The sequence below is a fragment of the Rhinoraja longicauda genome, chromosome 15 (assembly GCF_053455715.1).
Source record: "Rhinoraja longicauda isolate Sanriku21f chromosome 15, sRhiLon1.1, whole genome shotgun sequence".
NCBI lineage: Eukaryota > Metazoa > Chordata > Chondrichthyes > Rajiformes > Arhynchobatidae > Rhinoraja > Rhinoraja longicauda.
This window is the reverse complement of record NC_135967.1, coordinates 33,598,821-33,622,345: the sequence shown is the minus strand read 5'-3', so window position 1 is coordinate 33,622,345 and position 23,525 is coordinate 33,598,821. Positions and strand designations below refer to the sequence as shown.

Sequence of the window (23,525 nt, the reverse complement as noted above, 5' to 3'; positions counted from 1 at the left end):
TGCACCTCCTCCTACCTCATCTACTGGATCGTTGTTCAAGGTGTGGACTCTTATACATCAGCGACACCAAACGTAGACTGGGCGATCGTTTCAGTGAAAACCTTCGCTCAGTCCGCTTGGACCTACCTGATCTCCCGGTGGCCAAACATTTTAATTCCCCTTCCCATTCTCACACTTCTTCCCTTTCTGTCCTAGGCCTCCTCCATTGTCAGAGTGAGGCCAAACACAAATTGGAGGAACGGCATCTCATATTTCACTTGGACAGCTTACAACCCAGTAGTATGAATATTGATTTCTCTAACTTCAAGTAAGCCCTTACATCCCTTCTCTCTCCATCCCTTCCCCACCCGTCGTACCAGCTTCAAAGTCATCTTGTTAAATCTCATTGTCTGTATGCGTTTTCACCTAACACACTGCCAACAATGGCCTGTTTCCTTTATCATTGTTAGTTTTTTGCATATCTTTCATTCATTTGTTCTATATCTCTCTACATCACTGTCTTTATCTCTAATTTCCCTTTCTCCTGACTCTGTTTGAAGAAGGGTCTTGACCCAAAACATCACCTATTCCATATCTCCAGAGATGCTGTCTGACTCGCCGAGTTACTCCAGCTTTTTGTGTCTAGAACTGGTACTGAATGTAGCCTGTCGAATGATGACAATTCCCTTGTCATGCTCATCCGAAGACTGGCCTACTAGTTTAGGTACTCAATGATTATATGCTATCCCCATACTTCCCTTCTCACATTATAACTACAAAGTCAGTTACGAACTTGTGGTCTTGAAAATTAAAGACTAATGTTCGTAACAAAACTGTGTGTACTTATGATCCAAAAATAGAATCCTAGAACATACTTCACTGGATATTACTGACTGCCCTGTCAAAAAACTGGTTTCAGTTAATAATACCAAAATGCACTCAAATCAAACTAATAATATAGTAACATTATGTTAATAATTTCACCCAAGTAATTCTGGCTAGTACTAATGGAACTTTACCATTTTTTAATTTGAAACTTTGAAAATAAAATGAATAGATGAGCAAAGTAAGCATTTAAGATGCATTCCATACATCTACTGATGCCACAAATGACAAGCAGTACGAAAAGTAAAATGGTTGATGCAATGGTTGATAAACATAGTTTCCATTGTAGTAAATGGTCAGTGGAAATGGAAGAACAGGACTCGAACTCCAAGATATTACCTTTTGCTGCTGTGGTTTGTTGGGAACCTTGACATAGGAAAATCCTTCACCACAGCCAGTAGGATCAGCAACTCCTGTAACCTCCAGTAGGCATTTGCCCTTCATTGCAGCAATGAATGCCCGAGTTGTATTCCAAGGTGCTGTCCTGACCTGCAAGAGGGTGAGATGATGGAAAGGTCAGCAAATATGCCCTTGGTCTTGACCTTCAAGATGAAGATGGCTATGGATGTAGGATAGGATTGGTGCTGGTGTGCAGGCTGTAAGCTTGCCTCCCGTGCCTTTGGAGGTTCTGTGGTTGTTCTGAGGTTGGCTGTGAGAAGCGCAAAGTGGTTGAGGGGCTGATGATGACGATGATACTTTATTGTCACATGTGACAAGTCACAGTGAAAATCTTTGTTTTGCATACGCAAGGTATTTCATTTAAAAACAACTCACTTTCAACACATTTCATTTGTGGTTCCCCCCTAGTTCTTGTTTGAGGGATAGCGCATTCACAGGTCGATGTATCTATAAAGTGGGAAACTGGAGGCCCTGCAGCAGCCTGAGGATTGCATGGTTCGGGAGCTAATCAATGATTTATCCATTACTGATATCTAAACTGATCCAATCATCAAGTTTGCTACTTTGTCTGGCAAGCTTATATGACATCTCTCAGGATCTAATACTACCCTTGACTTTTTGATCCATTTTGTATCCATAAGCCAGACAGGAACGTACAACAGTTATTGTACAACTGCCCTACATCTGTTCCCATACTTCAACTGTTTTTGAAAGCCTATGATTATCCTGAGGCAGAGTTGCCACGTGATCATTGCATCCCGTGGGACTGCCATGCAGTGATGTCTCGAGCTCAAATTATGTTGTGGGGTGCAAAACCTAAGTGTGACTGTTGTAAGAGCAGGGGATGGGGAAAGAGAGGTTGGATAGAAACGTGGGGGGGGGGGGGGGGTTGCAAATGTAGGTGTTAGTCTGGATCAAGCACCATCCTTTACCCTGAGCATTAAAAGCACACAACATGGCTGATGAATAATCTAATGAGAAAAACTGCAGTATTTCAGTCCCAATGACATTACATAACATTTCAACATCCACATTGTTATGTGCCTGATTATAATTTCAAGCGTTGAAGATTTTACTTTCAGGAATTAGTTTCCTTTTTGATACCTCATCATCAATCTTCATCTGAAATTCTTCTTCGTTCTCCTCCTCTGGTGCAAAGAATGATTTTTCACCATATCCAGCATCCTGCAAGTATTGAATACAAGTAGCTTAGTGCAGTCAATCAACATTTAGTGATTATAAGAAAATAACTGCAAATGCTGGTACAAATCGAAGGTATTTATTCACAAAATGCTGGAGTAACTCAGCAGGTCAGGCAGCATCTCAGGAGAGAAGGAATGGGTGATGTTTCGGGTCGAGACCCTTCTTCAGACTGATGTCAGGGGGGTGGGACAAAGGAAGGATATAGGTGGAGACAGGAAGATAGAGGGAGATCTGGGAAGGAGGGGGGGGGGGAAGAGAGGGACATAGGAACTATCTAAAGTTGCGTTGGACAACTTTAGATAGTTCCTCTGTCCCTCTCTTCCCCTCCTCCTTCCCAGATCTCTCTCTATCTTCCTGTCTCCACCTATATCCTTCCTTTGTCCCGCCCCCCTGACATCAGTCTGAAGAAGGATCTCGACCCGAAACATCACCCATTCCTTCTCTCCTGAGATGCTGCCTGACCTGCTGAGTTACTCCAGCATTTTGTGAATAAACATTTAGTGATTAGTTTATTTGATACAATCCAATAATTACTTTCAAACAGAGATTTATTTTAGAAGCAAAACATAGACTGTTTACATTTAAGCAATGTATTTTGCCTGCCGGCCTGAATGGTAGAAAAATGGAACACAGAGTACTAGACTGAATGTTTCAAAATTGCTGTGTTTCATCTAACCTTTAAACGTTGCTCCGCTGCTAACATGCTGTAATATGCACAGCACTGCTCTGGAGATACCATGGCTCGAATCTCTTCTTCAGTTGGTAATCGGAATTCTGGTTTTAGCACCCACCAGTTTGAATCCATCCCTTCAAAAACAGATTGAAGTAATATAATTAAGTTGGAGAACTGTATGTTTCTAAAGTAACACAGGCTCCTGTTCATTACACATACGGTAATATGGCTACAAGCCTTACAATACTGAAATCATATGACAGAGGTTCTTTCTATTACTGCTGTAACAATAGTCAGCTTTACATTACTATAATAAAATGTTGTAATAGTTTTGTAGTAATACACGAGCACATTACTGTGCCATGTTAATGTGCACACATTAAAAAGCTTATACCTGTCCGTTTAAAGTCTGCACACAACTTTAATCGCTTTCGGATGCTGCTCTCAGAATGGGAAGGAAATGCCTTTTTGATGTCCTCCATGCGGATTCGACGTGGGCGATCCTTACTTTTCCAGAAAAGACGGTAAATAAATACCTATAAAAATGTTAGCAAATATTGTATATCAGTCTTAAAAAAGGTTACAATTTACAAGCTAAGTTAGCACTAAATTTATGGGCATGTGGGACAGATTAGGTTTCAGGAATATAAATTGGCGAATGGGGCTCATGGGAATGTTCTGAGAGCTGGGTAGACTTCATGGGTCAAAAGGCCTCCTTAAAATGAAATATGAGAATTATTCAAAATTATCACCATGCTTACCTGAAGAAAATCTCGCACATGTGTGTTTGCACGCTTTGAGTTTGGACCAGGAACTTCATAAAGTGGACATTGCTGGCCTACAACAAATATATCAACTAGCTCTCTAATATGGTATCCTTGACGAGTTCGGATTACCAGAAAATCAGTTTCTGGCATCTTGTGTAGGTATATTGGACAACGAAAGAGGTTGTTTTCAAATGCCTGTCAAAACAAATGAAGAGCCATTTAAATAAAGCTCAAATTATTCTATTTCTATTTCAACGATCTTTGTTCAGTGTTGCCCCCTTCTTTTTTTTTTTTTTTTTTTTTCCTTTGGAAGTAAGCACATTACATTTTAATGGTTCCTTTTTACAGGTGCCAAGAATTATTAAAACATTATTTGTACAACTTCCTTTTTAAAAAGAAATGAGAAAGAAAGAAGTAGTGAAGAGTAAAGAATAAATTAGTGAGTATAGAGTGAAAGAAAAAAAAAAAAAGAAAAAAAAAAAGAAAAAAAAAAAAAGAAATGTGCGAAAGTAAAGCAATTTAATCAATTTTCAGTCAAACCCAGAATTTTTAATTTTATGCTGATATTACACCGCATGATTCCACAAGGTCAATAAATGGAGACCAACTCGATAAGAATTGGTCTTTTTTTTCTATTAGGAGGAGTCTCATTTCTTCCAAATGTGCTGTTTCCAACATATTACCAATCCACATTTTAAGTGTTGGTGGAGTAGACTTTTTCCACAATTTAAGTATGAGTTTTTTCGCTATTATTAAACCATAATTCAAAAATGAGATTTGGGATATATTTAATTTATTTAATTTATTTACATCTCCAAAGATAATCATTTCCATGCTAGGTTCCATTTTTGTCTTAAATAAACTAGTAAATACATCAAATATATCACCCCAAAAACTTTGAAGTTTTATGCACGAAACGAAAGCGTGTGTAAGATTGGCATTTTGTGAAAGACATTTATCACAAATGGGTGAGATATTTGAATAAAATTTATTCAACCTAACTTTTGAGTAATATAGTCTGTGTAATATTTTAAATTGGATTAAATTATGTCTAGAGTTAATCGAACATTTATGTATGTATATCAAATACCTCTCCCATGTTTCTTTAGAAATTTTTATCAGTAATTCTTTTTCCCAGTCTTCTCTAATTGCCTCTGTTGGAGGCAATTCTCTATTAAGAATACTGTTATATAGATATGATATTAATTTTTGTGAGTCCGCCTTAATATTCATTGCTTCTTCCAGTGGGTCTATCGTTATATTCTGTGATCTTGGTATATATTTTTTTATAAAGTCACATATCTGTAAATATTTAAAGTATTGGTTATTATTGAGATTAAATTTTGATTTTAATTGTTGAAATGATAATAAATTTCCCGTTTCATACATGTCACCCAACTTTTTAATTCCCTGTCTTTCCCATTGTCTATATGTTTTATCCATAATAGCTGGTTTAAATACCGGGTTATTCACTATTGGTGTTAATGAAGATAAGTTTCTTAATTTTAAATTTAATTTTATTTGTTTCCAAATTCGAATTATATTGTGTATAATTGGATTCTTCTTATATAATATATTATTCAATTTTATCGGGGAGAAGAGGATCGCCCCCTTCTTTATAGACTTAATTTACATTTCAGAACTTCACAAATTAATATCATTTCGGAATCAATGAATCTCCTGCATGCTAACCATTTTAACTCTTCTTCCCATTCCCATTCCGACCTTTCTATCCTGAGCCTCCTCCATTGCCAGAGTGAGGTCACATGTAAACTGGAGGAACAGAACCTCATATTCTGCTTGAACAAATTGCAACTTGAACATTAAATTCTCAAATTTAAGGTAACTAAAAAAGTTGGGGGTTGTTTGTCGATTAATTACCTAAAATTGGAGAATTCACTGTTCATGCCTTTAGAAACCGATGAGGAACCATCCTCAACATATTATATTTTGCGTTTCACAGTCTGAAGAAGGGTCTCGATCCGAAACGTCACCCATTCCTTCTCTCCTGAGATGCTGCCTGACCTGCTGAGTTATTCCAGCATTTTGTGAATAAATACCTTCGATTTGTACCAGCATCTGCAGTTATTTTCCTACACTTGCGTTTCACAGTGATCATCGTCATTGTTCATATTTATCAGTTTGCTTATACTGACTTGGACAACTCGATGCTGGGAACATTTTTATTGCGACTCGCCTTTACAGCATTAAAAGCCGTAAGTAAGAATCTAATTGCTGCAAGTAAGAATTTAATTGTTCTACTTCGGTACGTGTGACAATGAAACACTCTCGACTCTTGATTGAATTCTCTAACTTTTGGTAACTAGAACTCCCCCCCCCCTTTCTTTCCCCCCCATCCCACTCTCCCGTGTCCGACCAGAACGCGCACATATTTCTCCCTCTCCACCCCTTCCACCTTTCTTCCTTAAGCAATTTTTTTTACAAATAGCAAAGGCTTTGACAATTCGCAACTCTTCAATCTTTTTGTCTCACACCTTCTCTTCTCATCTCTGGCCTTTCCCCAACCATCTGTCCATCAAACTCCCCCCTCAGCAGTTGTAGTTATTAGGCTTCATCCTGCCCCTCTGCTATTCCAGCTTTCTTTCCCACACTCCCCCCCCCAACCCCCCCCCCCCCTCCCCCGTCTGAAGAGTTCCAGCCCAGAAAAGCTGTCTCACTCGCTGTTACTCAGAACTTTATGTCTTTTGTTTGTAAACCAACATCTGCAGTTCCTTGTTTCTATCACTTGCTAGGCGCTGTCCTGCCAACTGCGATCCAGCTTTCTTTCCCCATCACAATCAGTCTGAAGAAGGACCCCGTCCTGAAACATCATCTATCCATGTACTCCAGGCTGATGTTGCCTGAACCGCTGAGTTACTCCAGCACTGCATCTTTTTGAGGATTGTTCAAATTACCTAATATTTTATTTTAGCTGCTCATCATTTTGCATTCAACCTAATGCAGAATTATACATACCTGCAATAACTGGCCTGGATGTAAAGATCCCAGGAATGGAGAAGTGTGGCAATAAACCGTCTCTCCATATTTACAGTCAGGTGCACCAGGATCCTTGCCTGGCTTCTGTAATATAAAATAACATCCAATAACATAAGTGGCATATTTAGCATAGAGTTTCAAAAATTCAAACATTTAAATGTAAACTGAAATGAAATGCCAGCTTCAATGAAAGGTTTGTCTACATGTTCTCCGGTTTGAGTCATGAATCTGTACACTCAGAGTGGATAAAGCTAACATTTACAGTACATGCATAGTACCTTTCCTGTAAAATAATTCTATAATAAATTTCAACTCACTCGTTTGTAATAGTTTTTGATTTTAGTTGCCATTCCAACTTGCATCATAAGTGGTGGGTATTCTTCACTATACTCAGCAAGAATGAGGTCACCGTCTTTACCAGTCAAATCTTGAGGAGTTCGCATGAAGAACATTTCTCCACCGCCAGAGGCCTGACGTTCCTGCTCACGCATCTAGGAATTTTGAAAAACACAGAGCATATTATCAAACAGAATAGAAAGAAATACCAAACAAATGTGCCAATGAAGTGCAGATACTAATATTTTCACAGATACTCATATTTCCTTTTGAAATAAAATGAGGCCATACAACCCATTTAGTCAAGCAATATTCTCCCCCACTTCCCTGTGCTCAATTTTCTCACACAAGGCCAGGTTTCTCCCAACATCTATTGTTGGGTCGTGATTTGTGGACCTATAAAAGTTCAAACTAGTTCAATTTTTATTTGGATTTACTTTTTTCCCCATCAAGAAACCTCACAACAAAAATTTTAACAACTTTGAGAAATCCCTTAGTCTGTTTATCCTTGACCAAGCAAACAACTTTACAAGCTGATACTGAAATTTTGTACACCAACTTACATTTATCAACATAAAATATTATTGCTCTGTCTTCCTTGCTATTGCTATGCTCATCCTTGCAATTTGTTCTATTCCTTGTGATTTACCCAAATTTCCTTTGTATTTCTGAGTGTTGGTACTATCAGCATATTGTAAAATACTAGCCATCCTCTATTATTTATGGTTTGTACATAAATGCAGTTAAAAAAAAGGACAATGCATGGTTAATGGAACTAGAGTTGAGGAGAGCATACAAAGATATTAGGATGGAGAAAGTTCAAAAGTTATGTTGTAAGATCATTGATATCTTTAGAAATGAGGATGAGAATCCAATATCATTGATGTTGATAATCAATGGATGCCCAGTAAACATTTGCTGAGGCAAGGCCAGTAACTGAGCAATAGCACAGACAGTGCAGAAAAATCTTAATGGAATAGTTTAAGCTTGCAGAGGAATAAAACATGGATGAACATTCGAACAGTAACGGAAAGGAGACAGATTACTTAATGAGAGAAAATGAAATTCTGGAAAGTATATAGAAAGCTCAATTAAAAAAACAAATAATACACTTATCATTGAAACAAGGCAGCATAAAGAATCACCATTCCTTAACAGGATGAAAAAGTCATGGCTTCAATATTGCCGCAATAAGATGAAAAATATTAAAACGTTATGCGGTAAAGAGCCATTGCCTGAGGGTGGCCATGGAAAAACAAAGCTGATTACGTAGTATGATGCTGCAAAACGATAACATAAAGATAAGAAATCCACTCCCTCAGACTCTCCCAATACCACCACAAGTTCTTTCCTTTCTGATACTCATCCATCTCTCTTCAGAATGCCTGGAGGAAGTATCAGAATAAGGGATGGGCTACTTAAGATTGGGAACCTTTGGAAATCTCCAAACCAGAAGGCCTTGCAGAGGTTGTGTTTATTCAAAACGCAGATTGATAGATTTCTTGACATTAATGGATCACGGGAAATGGGGATACTGCTGGAAAAATGGCACTGAAGTAGGAAATCAGCCAAGACCTTAATCAGTAGCAGAATAGGCCCAGAATGGCCAGTTGGTTTACTCCTGCTCTTTTTAATCTCTGGAAGTGGCAAGGTGACAGAACATCACCAATACAGTGAAGCAAAGTGATGGCTGCATGATACGAGTATAGACAGAAATGAAACAAAAGTAAGGCATTTCACAAAGTTTTGGGTAACAAAATAAACAAAAAGATTTAATTGTTTACTGTCCTTTAAGTTACAATGCGAATTTATGGACAGGTGAGTGCAAAAAAAGTATTCAAATCATTCAAAGTAATCATATCTGAGAAATATTAGAGAAGGGCGAAATGTGAGATGCTGATAGGAACCATGCAATTGCCAGAAGAGTGGACAAGTTATTCTGCGCTGTATCTCAAAATTAAACTGAACTAAAAATATGCTGTGTAGGAAAGAACTGCAGATGCTGGTTTAAATCGAAGTTAGACACAAAATGCTGGAGTAACTCAGCGGGATAGGCAGCATCTCTGGAGAGAAGGAATGGGTGGTGTTTCGGGTCGAGACCCTTCTTCAGTCTGAAGAAGGGTCTCGACCCGAAATGTCACCCATTCCTAAAAATATGTTATATACTAAGTACCTGAACTGTATATTGTGACAGGAAAGGAGTGTGAATATTCAATGAAAAGGAAGAACCAAAATAGAAATATATGGGAAGATGAAAGACAAGAACACAAAGTAGAATGGAACCAAAAAACAAAGAATGTCTCCCAATTATTACAATAGCACCTACAAATCATAATAGAGAAAACACTGTCTGTAACATGAAAGTAAACAGTGTATGTGGCCGATGAGAATCTTTACCTTAGCTTTTTTCTTGATATGTTTCAGAAGTGGATACACAGAATGAGGCCCAGGCTGTGACAAAGCACCAAAGGAATACTTTTTGAGTGTCGGCCGATGATATTGTCTAAGTTTCATTGGACCCATATGAGTTGGGAAAAATGGCTGTCGGAGCTCCACAGCAGGAATAGAGTGCTGTAACAGAAATCAATATTTAATCTATATAATAGAAATAAGCACGTTCCAATATTTCATATCACATACCATAAAGTAATTCTATGATAATAATCTCATATGGAAATAAGAAAATTTTAAATATACTTTAAATATACTTATTAAAGTTTAACACCACACTAAAAACATTCCACTCCTTAGATACTTACCTAATTTTTCAGACATCTGCTAACTATTTTGAGGTGGGATACTTTATCCGTCCTATTACTATGACTATCCTAGGGATGCTTAAGGAAACCGAGGATTGGCTTCCTTCAGTCTCTTCAAAGAATGACTTTTCATCCTTGGTAATTTCAATGTTCTTCTCACCTTACCCTAGCCTCAAACTTCCTGGATATCATTGCCTAGCAGTCTTCTAAGACTACCCCTCTGTACAAATACCTCCACCTATATTAAACATGTCTTCAAACTAGTTAGTTAAGATGGCATTTCTACACTTTAGATCGATATCACAGGTAAGGTCATTTTTGATGATTTCCCTCCAATGCTTACTCTTCACATTCCTTTGCCTACTTCTGACTTCATTGCATCCTACATTGTCACTGGAAGAACTCTTTCCAATTCACATTGTCAATTGCTTAGTTTTTGGCTCTCCATCTTCCCCAGAACCTTTGCACTGTGTCAATCTGCACAACCACTTATTTTCCTGATCTTTGATACATTTGATGCAAACCAAAAACTTATTTCCCTCTTTTCTCTCCATTCTCCAAACCATTCCTACCCAGTGCCATGCTATTCCAAATCCAGTCATGCGTTCAATTTTTTCTCCCCAAGAATCAATTTTGTTTCCCTTGATCTTATGATGAAAGAATGGGTCGACTGGGCTTTTATTCAATGGAATTTAGAAGGATGAGAGGGGATCTTATAGAAACATGTACAATTCTTAAAGGATTGGACTAAGCTAGATGCAGGAAAAATGTTCCCGATGTTGGGGGATTCTAGAACCAGGGGGTCACAGTTTAAGAATAAGGGGTAGGCCATTTAGGATTAAGATGACGAAAAACTTTTTCACCCAGAGAGTTGTGAATCTGTGGAATTCTCTGCCTCAGAAGGCAGTGGAAGCCAATTCACTGGATGTTTTCAAGAGAGAGTTAGATTCAGCTCTTAGGGCTAAAGGAATCAAGGGATATGGGGAAAAAGCAGGAACGGTGTACTGATTTTGGATGATCAGCCCTGACACATTAAATGGCGGTGCTGGCTCGAAGGGCTGAATGGCCTACTCCTGCACCTATTTTCTATGTTTCTATTAGCATAAGCATATCATCAATTCAAAAATCCAACTGACGGCATCAAACAATACCAGTGTAATTTTCTTCTAAGATTGCTCAAGGATGGTCCGAGAGAACATACATCCCACAGAACTTTTCTCCTTAACTACCTGGATCCTTGTCTCAACTATCTTCATTGATAACATCCTCCAGTTTTATCCTTAATATGTTCTTTGTCACCAAAACTGCCTTTGCCACTTTCCCTCCATGGCCATATTATCTTACAAATTAAATCCTCACCTTTCAGTTTTTCTCCTTCAGTCCTCGAAATTTCGGATTCCACAGCCTATACACATCTTTTCTGCAACTTATTTGTTTGAATCACTCCAATCAGATGTTCTCTTGCCACTGCCTTATTACCACTGGAAGTCAAGTAAAAAATCTTCCTCATCTTCCTCAACTGCAGACTTCCCCTTGGCAACATTATCCTTAGACATTGGGTCAGCTTCCACATGTGTGCCGTTGGTGAGCAGCTCTACCTTCTTAATAATCACTGTTCTCACCCTTTCATCAGAAGACATTTCTATGGCTTTACTCCTTTATGTTTCTTATATCATTTTCCAGCCCTATAACCTCCCCAAAAACCTTAAATGTATTATTTCTACTCAGTCCTGTATTTTGTTGGACACACTATATTTGGTATAATTTGCAAAATGACAGGTTCTATATTTTGGCATTTCCGGCAGAAATTTCACCTTCTCATCAATTACTTTTCCTCATTAAAAACCCCTCTCTCATATCTTCACTCTAAATATCTCATTATTGGCTCATAGTCATTTCATTTTATATAAAATCTTTGAAACATCTTGGGATAATTTTCTATGGTAAAGGCGCTACATAAATGCAAGGTGTTATTCTTGTTGGGTGTAAACTGACCTGTCCCAGTGCCTTATCAGTTTTCTCCCTCTCTTCAACTGATTTACTTCTCCACAAAGTCCCACTATTACCCAGAAATCTCGTCTGTTGGATAAACAATAATCCCACTTTCTTCCTTTGGCACGAATGGTGAACTCATTTGAAGATTCTCCTTAAGCTGATCTTCTACAAAATGTTCATCTTAGGAAAATAGAAATAGAAATTACACCAGAAGAGGAGACCAATCAGCCCATCAACCAAAACTATCTACTCTAATCCTATTTTTCTGTATTATTTTATATTCTATCCTTACAAAACATAATTCCAGTTTTGTTTTATCAAATGTAATTTGTCATTAGCTCATCGCAAAGCAAGAAACAGAAACGTGGACTATGTTTGAAGATTCTCTACATCACTAAGTGCTCTCACATTTCCTAATCCAAACAGTGGCACCTTTAGTTTGACACCAAAGTGAGTTCCACCATTCCCCCTTTTTGTTGGTATCTGACCAAACTCCCTTCATTGATCCTGACTATCCAAAATCCTCAGTGGTTCCCATCACTAAGATCTTTACATATCTCTCCTCTTTCAGCTTTTTTCTCATCCTCCTCTGCTCCACTGATCTCATCACCCATTCAATGTATCGACTTGATAGATCTTGTTCATCAATAAACTCATCTCTTCCCTCTCATCTTCTTTCTTTTCTGGCTACTAACTTCACTTTTCATAGCACAAAAAAAAAATCTACTCCCAAACTATGATGTCCTCTTCTCTGACTCACCATTTGTTGAAATACCTCTATTATTGTTAGCTAGCGTCTTCAACTTGGTTTTAAATGCTTCTGTCCCATTATATCATACATTTGATAGAATATGTATTCTATTCAAATAGACGAGCTGAAAGCTTAACATAAAAGAATTGGAGAATAGTTCTATAATTGAATATCAATATTTCATTGATACTCATTAAAACTACGCTCTAATTATTTTCAAAGTCCAACTTCTTTTCTCCAAGACTAATTTTGTTTTCAAATACCTCACTCTCACACGAAACTGCAAACATCCTCAGTAATGAGGTCTTATATTATAAACTCCTGCGTTGCCACATCCTTACTCTCCCCCTCAAGGAATCTCAATTCTATTTCTGTTTATTTCACCCATCTCTCTTCCTCCCCAAATTCATCACTCACTTGAGATCCACTTCTTGTTTCATTCTTCTCCTTCCCAGTGATGTTGTTAAGTAAAGCCTTATGCTTGTTAACATTTATAGCCGTCTTATCTTTGGCACTGCCCCAGTCCCTTACAAAACTCTGCTTGAACTTTCTTTGGTTTGACAAACCATTCCCCCATCTTTAAACTGTGATGCTCTTTAACAATTCACTGATTTCCAAAACCATGCCCAAAATCACGATCAAATTTTGTTTTCAGTACCATGATTGTTCTGGCCAAGTACATAAATAATAATGTCTTTTACTTGAGATTTATTTGTATTGCTCTGCAACTTTAACTATCATAACTTCTTCAACATTCAACAGTCACCCTCCTGAATTGCCTTGACTCTACTGCCTAATTGGACGCAACTACTCTTGTGCAATTATACCTCGAGCATTGCTTTCTTTTGACCACATCAAGCATACCCTCAACATCCCAATTACATCTGTGTTGTCAGGCCAAATCTGTAATTTGTTGGGCATGACAACATTTTGCCCAGTAAAATTTTAAAAGACCAGTCTCTATCACAATCACTTATCCTGGCCATGGATTGTATTTTCTTCCTTTGCCAAGCTAATATTCTAACTATAATCTTGTGTCCTGTTCAATACCCCAAGCATCACCCAAACCCAAACATTAATCCTAAATCAGCTAGATTTCAACAAAAACTTTTTTCATGCTTTCTTCAAATTAGACATGGTAACTACAGTTTTCCTTGATGTTTGGCTCTTTATTATCAAAAGCTTAAACACCCAGTCCTTGTTATTCACTGATTTGCTCTCTGCAGATGTGCATACTCAAATGTTGGAGAGTGGGTAAAAATTGACCCAGAGCTCTCTTCATTGGTGTCTGAGTCTTAGGTGGACTACTGCTTGTGACCTCCTGGGAAACAGGACTCTCATAATCTAATTATGTGGCCAGAACAGGGCTCTGCTCTGAATGAGAGTTGCAACATCTGGAGATTCTGACAGTCTTCCAGACTTTAAACAAAACATCAGTGTGGCTCGAAATGTAAAAGAGCAGTGGCAATTAGTTAATGGTATAAATTGAGCCTGTAGGTTTTGAGATGACTGCAATTAAGAGAGGTTATTTAGGTGCAGGATGCCATGGAAATAATGGAAAATCGCAGCAAGACATCACCTCCATCACCACCAAAGTATATTTTAAGCTTTTGGAGCTAGGAACAGAAGTCTACTCATGTTAATGCTGTTATATAGGAGAGGACCTCAGTGGTATTCCTACTTTTTATGAACCACAGAACGTTTGTGCCCCTCTCCCTCTTGGATAATTAGGACCAAGTACATTATATCTGTGCTGGTGCCCTGGCATTAATGATGTGGCAAACTTGTTTTGGAAGAAGTATCTAAAGGTGTATCATTTACTGCTCAATTTATCATGGGACATCTGAAATCTCCAATAACTTTTAGAGACTTCTATTTGAGCAGAAACCTTTGATGAGAAAGCATTTAACCTCGGCTAATTTTAGAAAACCTGCAGATGTTAGAAATTTGATATAAAATCTGAAGATATTGCAAATGCACAGCATACCGCTCAATGTCTATGAGGAGGAGAAAAGATAAGTTTATTATCTTTTGTCAGAACAAACCTTGTATGTTTATGGCTTTTTAAATTTCAATTCTAACTTGATCTTCTGATGATTCCACTGACAAAAGTTACTTGCACCCACCCAATGGGAAGTCAAGGGTTCAATTTATGGTTGATTTCTAATCTCAACTAGGTGACTAGTCAATACAAATACTTCCAGTTACAATGTAGGCAGGATCTCCATTCCTAATTACTGTTTGGCTACCTTAACTGTAAAGTCATTAAATTACATTCACTTCCCCATCTCTATTGCACATTTACGAGTTTGTGATTAACAACTCTGGACCATGACTAAAATGAAGTCAGAGTTGAGAAGAATACAAATACACAGTTCCACTCACCTGAATAATGTTCCCTCCAAATGTCCCTCGCAGACCTTGCTGTTTGGGGTAGTAAAACTCATCATTGGATAGGTTCCATGGGTCCTTGACTTCTGGTTGTGACATGTTCTACCAAAGACACAGGAGAGACTGAGGAAAATATGTTCTTGTGTGCCATTGCAATGGCTCACATGGATTAGTTTATAATTTAGAACGAAGAGCAAAGACGTGAATGGTGTTTGTTGACAGTTTATATACAGTATAAGCAAAAGGAACAAACAAGAACAACCTTGTACAGACAATCTGCATGTATAGCTGAGCACTCACAGATATGTGAATGTTATTCACTAGTGTATATAATATCAGGTCCTGACAATAGATCTTAATATTACACTTCATTGTAGGCAAGGGGTGGGTAAATTTCTTAAAATGTCCAACTTGAGAGGGGTGTGTTTAGTTTTCTAACTCCATAAAATATGCAGTCTTCTCGCCAACTATGATACCCTTCGTGCTATGCTTGTGGGAACCCCCCCACAAACGCTCAATGGGGATCCAAAATCTTACTGTTCCCCTCATCAACTTCACTCAGAATCTAAAGCAATTAGGAGACATGTGGAACTCCAAATGTTGGTATCTTGCATAGAATGGACATGCTCAGCGGGTCAGGCAGACTGAAGGAGTCTGAAGAAGGGGCCTGACCCGAAAAGTAATCTATCCACGTTCTCCACACCCTGATCCATGCTGCCTGACTTGGTGAGTTTCTCCTGCACTGCCTTTTGCTGAGAAAAAAGATGACAAGGAGATAAAAGGATGTCAGATAAGGAGAGAACAGGAGTGAAAGATGAGTGAAAAGTAAAGCCAGAGAGGGGATGGGGAGGGGAGAAATGGGTCAAGATTGTGGGAAAAAGTTGGGCAGGGGGACATAGGAAACAGAATGGGAAAAGGGGGGAGGGTGATACCTAAAATTGCTCACACCATTGGGTTGTAGGTTACCCAAGTGGAATATGAGGAGCTGGAATTCTCCAGTTTCCATGTGACCTCACTCTGACGGTGGAGGAGACTCAGAACAGAAAGGTCAATATGGGAAGGGGAGTTAAAGTGGTTAGCAATTGGAAAATCCAGCAGGCCTTGTTGGAACGAGTACAAGTGTTCACCCAAACAGGTTCGCTTTGTCTATGCTTGGTCTTGCCGATGTAAAAGAGGCCACATGAGGAGCACTGAACCCGGCAGATAAGGTTAGAAGAGCCGCATGTGAATCTCAGTCTCACCTGGAAGGTCTGTTGCGATCTCTGAATGGAGGCGAGAGCGGAGGTGTAGAGACAGGTATTACATCTCCTGCAGTTACAAGTGAAAGTACCTCGGGAGAGTACGGTTTGGGAGAGAAGGGATGAGCGAACCATGAAATTATGGAGTAATGGTCTCTTCGGAAAACAGAAAGGGGTGGGGATGGTAAGGTGCAACTCGTGGTGGGATTAAGCTATTGGTTACTTTTTAATTAAGTTCATATGTTTGGAACGTATACTGATAACAGCTCGCCATGAGACAGGCAAAATGGAGGTCCGATGAAGAAATATGTTTGTAATGGTGCAAAGGGACTGAGCTGTGAATGGTGTTTATCAAATGGTTCAAACACTGATCGATCTAGCCTTCTCTGTAAGCAATTTATGAATAGCTACCGACCATCGGGCAAAAGGCCTTGAAAGTCACAAAGGTAGTGGCTATACCTTCATTGTCCAATCCTGAAATTCTGCTGCAGTCTCTCAGCTCCACATTGCAAACAGATTGTGTTACATAATAGAAGATTCTGAAAACTACTGAAATGAGGACTTTATTATATCATAGGTCATCAGAATAGAAGACTTTATTTATCCCTCTCCAACTAACCTGTTGTGGCTCATCTTTGATGACGCCAGTTTTTCCTAATAGGATCCTACTCTTCCGAGCTGATGATTCTTTCTTATTCTCCTTTGAAGGAGAGTTAGATGTCATCTCTTCTTTCTCATCAGGTATTTCTAGAATAATGCAGTGGAAACATGAATGCACACTTAGTAACTGACTGCAATATTGTTAAGTGGACAATGCAACAAAACATCATGTAATGAAACAGAAAACATCACATTATCGACTGCCAATCTAAAATTAGAAAGGCATTATTCTGCCTTTATTCTTACATTAACCTCCAAGACTATAAACCTACTTAAAGAACAAAGGCACTTCCCAAGCAATTAAATTATTCACAAAATGCTGGAATAACTCAGCAGGTCAGGCAGCATCTCGGGAGAGAAGGAATGGGTGACGTTTCGGGTCGAGACCCTTCTTCAGACTGATGTCAGGGGGGCGGGACAAAGGAAGGATATAGGTGGAGACAGGAAGATAGAGGGAGATCTGGGAAGGAGGAGGGGAAGGGAGGGACAGAGGAACTATCTAAAGTTGGAGAAGTCGATGTTCATACCACTGGGCTGCAAACTGCCCAGGCGAAATATGAGGTGCTGCTCCTCCAATTTCCGGTGGGCCTCACTACGGCACTGGAGGAGGCCCATGACAGAAAGGTCAGACTGGGAATGGGAGGGGGAGTTGAAGTGCTCGGCCACTGGGAGATCAGTTTGGTTAATGCGGACCGAGCGCAGGTGTTCAGCGAAGCGATCACCGAGCCTGCGCTTGGTTTCGCCGATGTAAATGAGTTGACATCTAGAGCAGCGGATGCAATAGATGAGGTTGGAGGAGGTGCAGGTGAACCTTTGTCTCACCTGGAAAGACTGTTTGGGTCCTTGGATGGAGATGAGGGGGGAGGTAAAGGGACAGGTGTTGCATCTCGTGCGGTTGCAGGGGAAAGTGCCCGGGGTTGGGGTGGTTTGGGTAGGAAGGGACGAGTGGACCAGGGAGTTACGGAAGGAACGGTCTCTGTGGAACGCAGAGAGGGGAGGGGATGGGAAGATATGGCCAGTGGTGGGGTCCCGTTGTTGGTGACGGAAATGTTGGTGGATGATATGTTGGATCCGCTGGCTGGTGGGGTGGAAGGTGAGAACGAGGGGGATTCTGTCCTTGTTGCGAGTAGGGGGAGGGGGAGCAAGAGCGGAGCTGCGGGATGTAGTAGAGACCCTAGTGAGAGCCTCATCTATAATGGAGGAGGGGAAGCCCCGTTTCCTGAAGAACGAGGACATCTCGGAAGCCCTAGTGTGAAAAGCAATTTTCACCCTAGTCCCAAGCAATTAAATATCGTTTACAATGTTACTGTGGTAATTTAAGGATACAAGGCAACTAATTCATTTCACAATAAGGTCACATACATATTGCAAACTAAATTACAGTAAATTATTTTAGTGTGCTCGCTAATCGACAAATATTAACCAGAACTGCAACAATGCTCTTTGAATTGTATAATGTACATCTGAATAGAACGATGGATCCACGACTACATATCTCATCTTAAAGCAAACATCTCCAATACCATACATTTCAATATGACAGAATAGCAATTTCCTAACATATTATTTTGCACCCACTCTCATATTTAATAGGTGCCCATCATGCTTTATATATTTTAATGTCAATTTATATTTATTTTACATCGTTAAATAATTTTTAAACATGCCCAAGGTCATGCCATCTATTACCAGAGGAAAATAGTGTATTAGTACATCTTTTCAGTAGTGATTTACTTGTCCAGTCTATTGCTATTAGCTGCCCAATTGCACACCAAGCACTGCTGATCATCAGCCTGACCTCCTTCCCATCCAGTTATTGGTCCTCCATCATCCCCAAAACATTGACTCATTTATCCTCTCTACCTTCACTTGAAACCATCTGCCAATCTATCACTAGTTTGTCCACGCAACACCGGTGCCCACATCTCCACTATATCTTCATGACAAAAATCCACAAAGTTACAGATATCCCACATTACCATGCTGTCCACAGACTGTCAGGGGAGTACTTGCAATTGGACGGCTTGTAGTGTCAGGACAAGGGATCCGATATTTCAGACTCAGAGAAAGTGAAGTTTTATGAAACTGGTATAAATCTTTGAATTTTCAACTTTGGAGAGCTGTTATTCAGGGCTGGGAACTGATAGACATGGATACTAAGAATCAGAGCATTTGAGGACTCAGCAGTAAAGTCAGCCTGAACCCAAGATCCCCAAAGAAGTTTGAGTAATCAAAAATCCCATTCCTGGTTCTACTTCCTTCATGGCCTCCCAACATGTCATTTATTTGATAACTTGACATGTCAATTTCTATCCTGCACTGTTTTCCTGTAAAATGATATTCTTAGATCATACCAAGAATAATGTTTTCATCATTTGGGTCAAGAGTCAACACTGGTGGTTCCAAAAATTTATCCATGGCTTGATCATCCCAGATGACGTTATCCTCCCATCTTCCATACACCAGTTCCTCGTTGTCAATTGGAAAGATGGAATACCATGTCTTTTCATCTTCCTGGGAAACTATTTAAAGAAAGAGACAGTAAATCAAATATTAATTACTGATTTTGTGCATTTAACCACTCCTGCTAATGCAACACAAAATATTGAACATCAACTTATAAAGAGTGTAGGAAGAAACTACCATTGCAAGTTTACACTGAAGATAGACATTAAATGCTGGAGTAACTCAGCGGGACAATAGAATCTCTGGAGAGACGGAATGGGTGACGTTTCGGTGTGAAGAGTCTCGACCTGAAATGTCACCCATTTCTTCTCTCCAGAGATGCTGCCAGTCCCGCTGAGTTATTCCAGCATTTCATGTCTGACTTATAAAGAGTGCAAATTAGTCAAGGAAAGCATCAAAATAGTTCATTCACAAAGTATGAATTCAGTAGCATATGACAGGAGATAGGGAAGAGACGTGAGATGTTATGAAGGTTGAATTGGGTATTAGGTATTCTCAGTGATGTTGAATCTATGGAGACAGCTTCACATTAAGGTTTTTTAAAAAGTGTGGTTCAACCGTCAGTAGTGGCTGGGGTGGAGTCGGCAATAGGTAGTAGTTGAAGAATGAAAAATGAATTCATGTATTTCCTTCACAAGTGAACACAAGATTGAAAAATCTCCCTCAGTCACTCCTTGCACAACTGGTATGATAGTTTCTCAAATTTGCTACCATTTTAATCCCTAGTTGTACTATGCATCGCTTCACAACATTTTGAAGCATTCTTTTCTCGATTACTCCCAAGTGCAACTCTTCTCCTTAGCCTCAGTTAAGTAAAAGGCTGTTGTAAATAGCCTGCATCCAGTGACACACACAAACGCGCACACACACACACTTACTCCCAGAACAACACCCTGCTCTGTTGGCTTCACTCTAAACCATACAGATTCCCAGCCAATGTTCTTTTCACAGTACTAAAACACATTTGCTGAGATGGTATACCGTGCTGCTCTGGTGCATGCTTGTCCTTTCCTTTGACTGGGATTGGAGGACCTGGCATTGTTGTTTTCTGAATTGGACTGGAAGGTACAGGATTCGGCAACCAAGTACCACCACGACTGAGCCCTTAACAGGGGAAAAATAACATTGCACATCATGATGTTGGAAAGTACATAGTTTCTAAAAATAGAAATACCTGAAAATATAAAAATATTAACTAATATTACAGTGGTGCACCAATAGAGTTGCTGCCTTATTTAAATTAATTTTATTTTATTTAAATTAATTTAATTTAAAACAAAAAAAAAATCCATTGCATTTTATTATTCAACATTCACTGATAAGTTGCCGTAAAATTTTCAGGACTGAGCAAAACTCATACCTTGTTGTGCATTGTACGCTGTGGCATTTCGAGTCATACTGGATGGCAACCAGCCTGCTAGACTGGCTCGCTGGGATTTTGTCGTCTTATGTTTAACATCCTCTCCATTCCAAATAATGTCCTCTTCCCAAGGCAGCTGAGTGACCATGAGAAAGTGCTCATCTAGAAGAGCCTCCAATTCATTCTCAAATGCCTTTTCATCTGTTGATTTCTCCATCTCTTCAGAAGGCTCCTATGATCACGCATGGCCATATTTACAATCAAAGACATCAACCGCAGAAATATAACAGAAGTACTTTCTTAGAAAAGGAGGTGCCATAATGAAACATGGTAACAATGAACAAATAATTAATTTCATTCTAAAGCATTTTAAACCTAATAAATGTTTAAGTTGCAATGTGTATTTTTGTTCTCTACAAATCCTATAAAGATAAGTGACTAGTTAATCAGTTTTTGTGGCAAGTGTAGGAAGGAACTGCAGATGCTGGTTTAAACCGAAGATAGACTCAAAAAGCTGGAGTAACTCAGCGGATCAGACAACATCTCTGGAGAAAAGGAATAGGTGATATTTCGGGTCGAGACCTTGAGAAACCACTGAGTTACTCCAGATTTTTGTGTCTATCTTCAGTTTTTGTGACAACTGAGCAGACTATATTTACTGAAGAAATTCCCTGCTTTTCTCTGAATTGTGAGCTTTTTAAAAACAAACAAACAGATATAACCTTGAAGTATCGGATCATTCAAAAGATCATCTTGTACTGCTGCCGCCCCCCCCCCCCCCCTCCCCCTATACAGCCATGAGTTTATAGTCTAGAAATGAGCTTGAATCTATTGTCTATTGTGGACAGATGAGTACTAGTTTATTGAATCATCAATGTATGGTCAGTGAAAATAGCTTTCGATGGCAAAAGTACTGAAAAGTGTTGAACCAAAGCTTTTGAAGGATAGTACAAATAAGCAGCAAGCTATCTATTTCAGATCCAAAACCTATGACTCACATCATTATCTAACATTGTTTAAAAAAACATACTGATTTATTAGTTATCACATAATAAATGTATCTGACAAAGTATCTAAATTAGATTGTAGGAGCCATTTACACTTAAATGTTACTGTCATTGTATTATGGCCATGTTTAATATTTCTAGTTTCTGTCTTTTTTGCATGCTTGTGGGTGTGATTTGATACGTAATGGGGAGTGTCTACATCTGAGGAGGCTAGCGTAGCCACGGAGATTGTGGGTTAGTTTAGTCTCAGAGGATGGAGAGAATACAGTTTTTTGCCACAACCACGCCGACCACAACCACATGGTAACGACTACACGATCTTTACTGTATTATTTGAAGAAGAAACAGTTGATAAGAACGAAAAGTTATGAATTACTCTTTTGATTTGTGCTACTTTAATAAAGACCAATTAATCAAGAAACAGCATTTGGAAGATTAGTTTTTGTTATCTCAAAGTGCGGTGTGTGCGTAAGCTATACCTCCATTCCATCCCCGAGCAGTAATGGCTATCAAAGTTGGACTTTGAGAAGGTATAGAAACTGCCATTACATAGATAATGGACAGAACTCATTTCATTTCACAGAATGTTTTTGAAATGAACAAGAAAAATATTTATATTTTGTGCACGTTATGCAACCAAAAAAAAAAGGAAATCACTGACAATTACTGCCAGGAAACCCAGCAAACTGCAGAAGCAAGACAGCGCAACTAATGAAAAATGTATATCTTGTAATTCTCCAATATCCAGATTCAAATATAAAATGAAGATCCTGTTATATTCCATCTTTAATAATAACTCGGATAAAATGCTAGTTTGTTCGTGGCAACAAACAGAACTCAGTTAGTCTTTGCAGAATGTAAAAAATTATTTTGTACTTGTTTAAACCTGGATTTAAACTATATTTTGGAATACAGCTCTTGCCTGGTTAGCAAATATTTACATTTGTTTTACTCACCTGTACCTCTACCTGGCAGGTTACGTTATTCTCCAGTACATTTTCTTGATCTGTTATTTGCTTCAATTTGAAGCCATAATCAAATCCTTCGCCATCCTCAGGCACCCCCAACATATCATACCAAAGTTGTGCAGGTCCATAGCGCCATTCTGCAACTTTTGGTCTCGTGTCCATTATATTATCAGTGTCACCAGTGGATTGTGAGAATTTGGACTCCACAGGGGCCATCATGGTAATCTGAAAGTTATAACCAGAAATGGCATTCTTGGTGGCTCAGTATTATTAAATGGCATTACAGGTCATACGTCTAAAGTATTATCAATGGTCAATTAAATAAATATTTATCAGCACATGTTCCTTCCACATGTTCCTTCAAGCACCTTGCATTTTGCAGTTCCTGTAGTGTTCACTCTTTTGCCCCTCTCCAAAGACGAAAACGCAGAAATACAACTTGCCGTCTTATCCAACCAATATCCATGGCTCAGATAACACTACAGCATGGTAGGTTGGCAATTTATATCATCATCATTCTCTGTTTGTGCTGCAATATAGTTTTGCATACCTTCAGGCTGAGAAATATATAAACGTGTAATATCTTCAGCTATTATGAGAGCTGTTCATTGTTGAGGAATGCACCTCAGAGGTAGTCAGGATGGAACGGATGGTATTCTGAAGATGTATTTTACACTAATCATCACAGTGC

The 23,525-nt window shown here is 38.9% G+C and overlaps 1 protein-coding gene across 3 annotated transcripts in view; it reads right to left on the bottom strand.

Annotated features, from left to right (window-relative positions):
- taf1 (TAF1 RNA polymerase II, TATA box binding protein (TBP)-associated factor) overlaps positions 1-23,525 on the bottom strand; it is a 68,427-nt gene that overhangs the window by 31,873 nt on the left and 13,029 nt on the right. For all 3 annotated transcript variants that reach the window (XM_078412461.1, XM_078412462.1, XM_078412463.1), the window contains exons 8-21: positions 22,823-23,059; positions 20,860-21,091; positions 20,481-20,603; positions 19,388-19,555; positions 16,993-17,120; positions 15,130-15,237; positions 9,637-9,810; positions 7,221-7,394; positions 6,883-6,987; positions 3,901-4,101; positions 3,534-3,675; positions 3,143-3,273; positions 2,368-2,448; positions 1,204-1,353 (exon numbers count right to left, since the gene is read on the bottom strand). In XM_078412461.1, the coding sequence (XP_078268587.1) occupies positions 1,204-1,353; positions 2,368-2,448; positions 3,143-3,273; positions 3,534-3,675; positions 3,901-4,101; positions 6,883-6,987; positions 7,221-7,394; positions 9,637-9,810; positions 15,130-15,237; positions 16,993-17,120; positions 19,388-19,555; positions 20,481-20,603; positions 20,860-21,091; positions 22,823-23,059 (2,154 nt within the window). The remainder of the gene's footprint in view (positions 1-1,203; positions 1,354-2,367; positions 2,449-3,142; positions 3,274-3,533; positions 3,676-3,900; positions 4,102-6,882; positions 6,988-7,220; positions 7,395-9,636; positions 9,811-15,129; positions 15,238-16,992; positions 17,121-19,387; positions 19,556-20,480; positions 20,604-20,859; positions 21,092-22,822; positions 23,060-23,525) is intronic.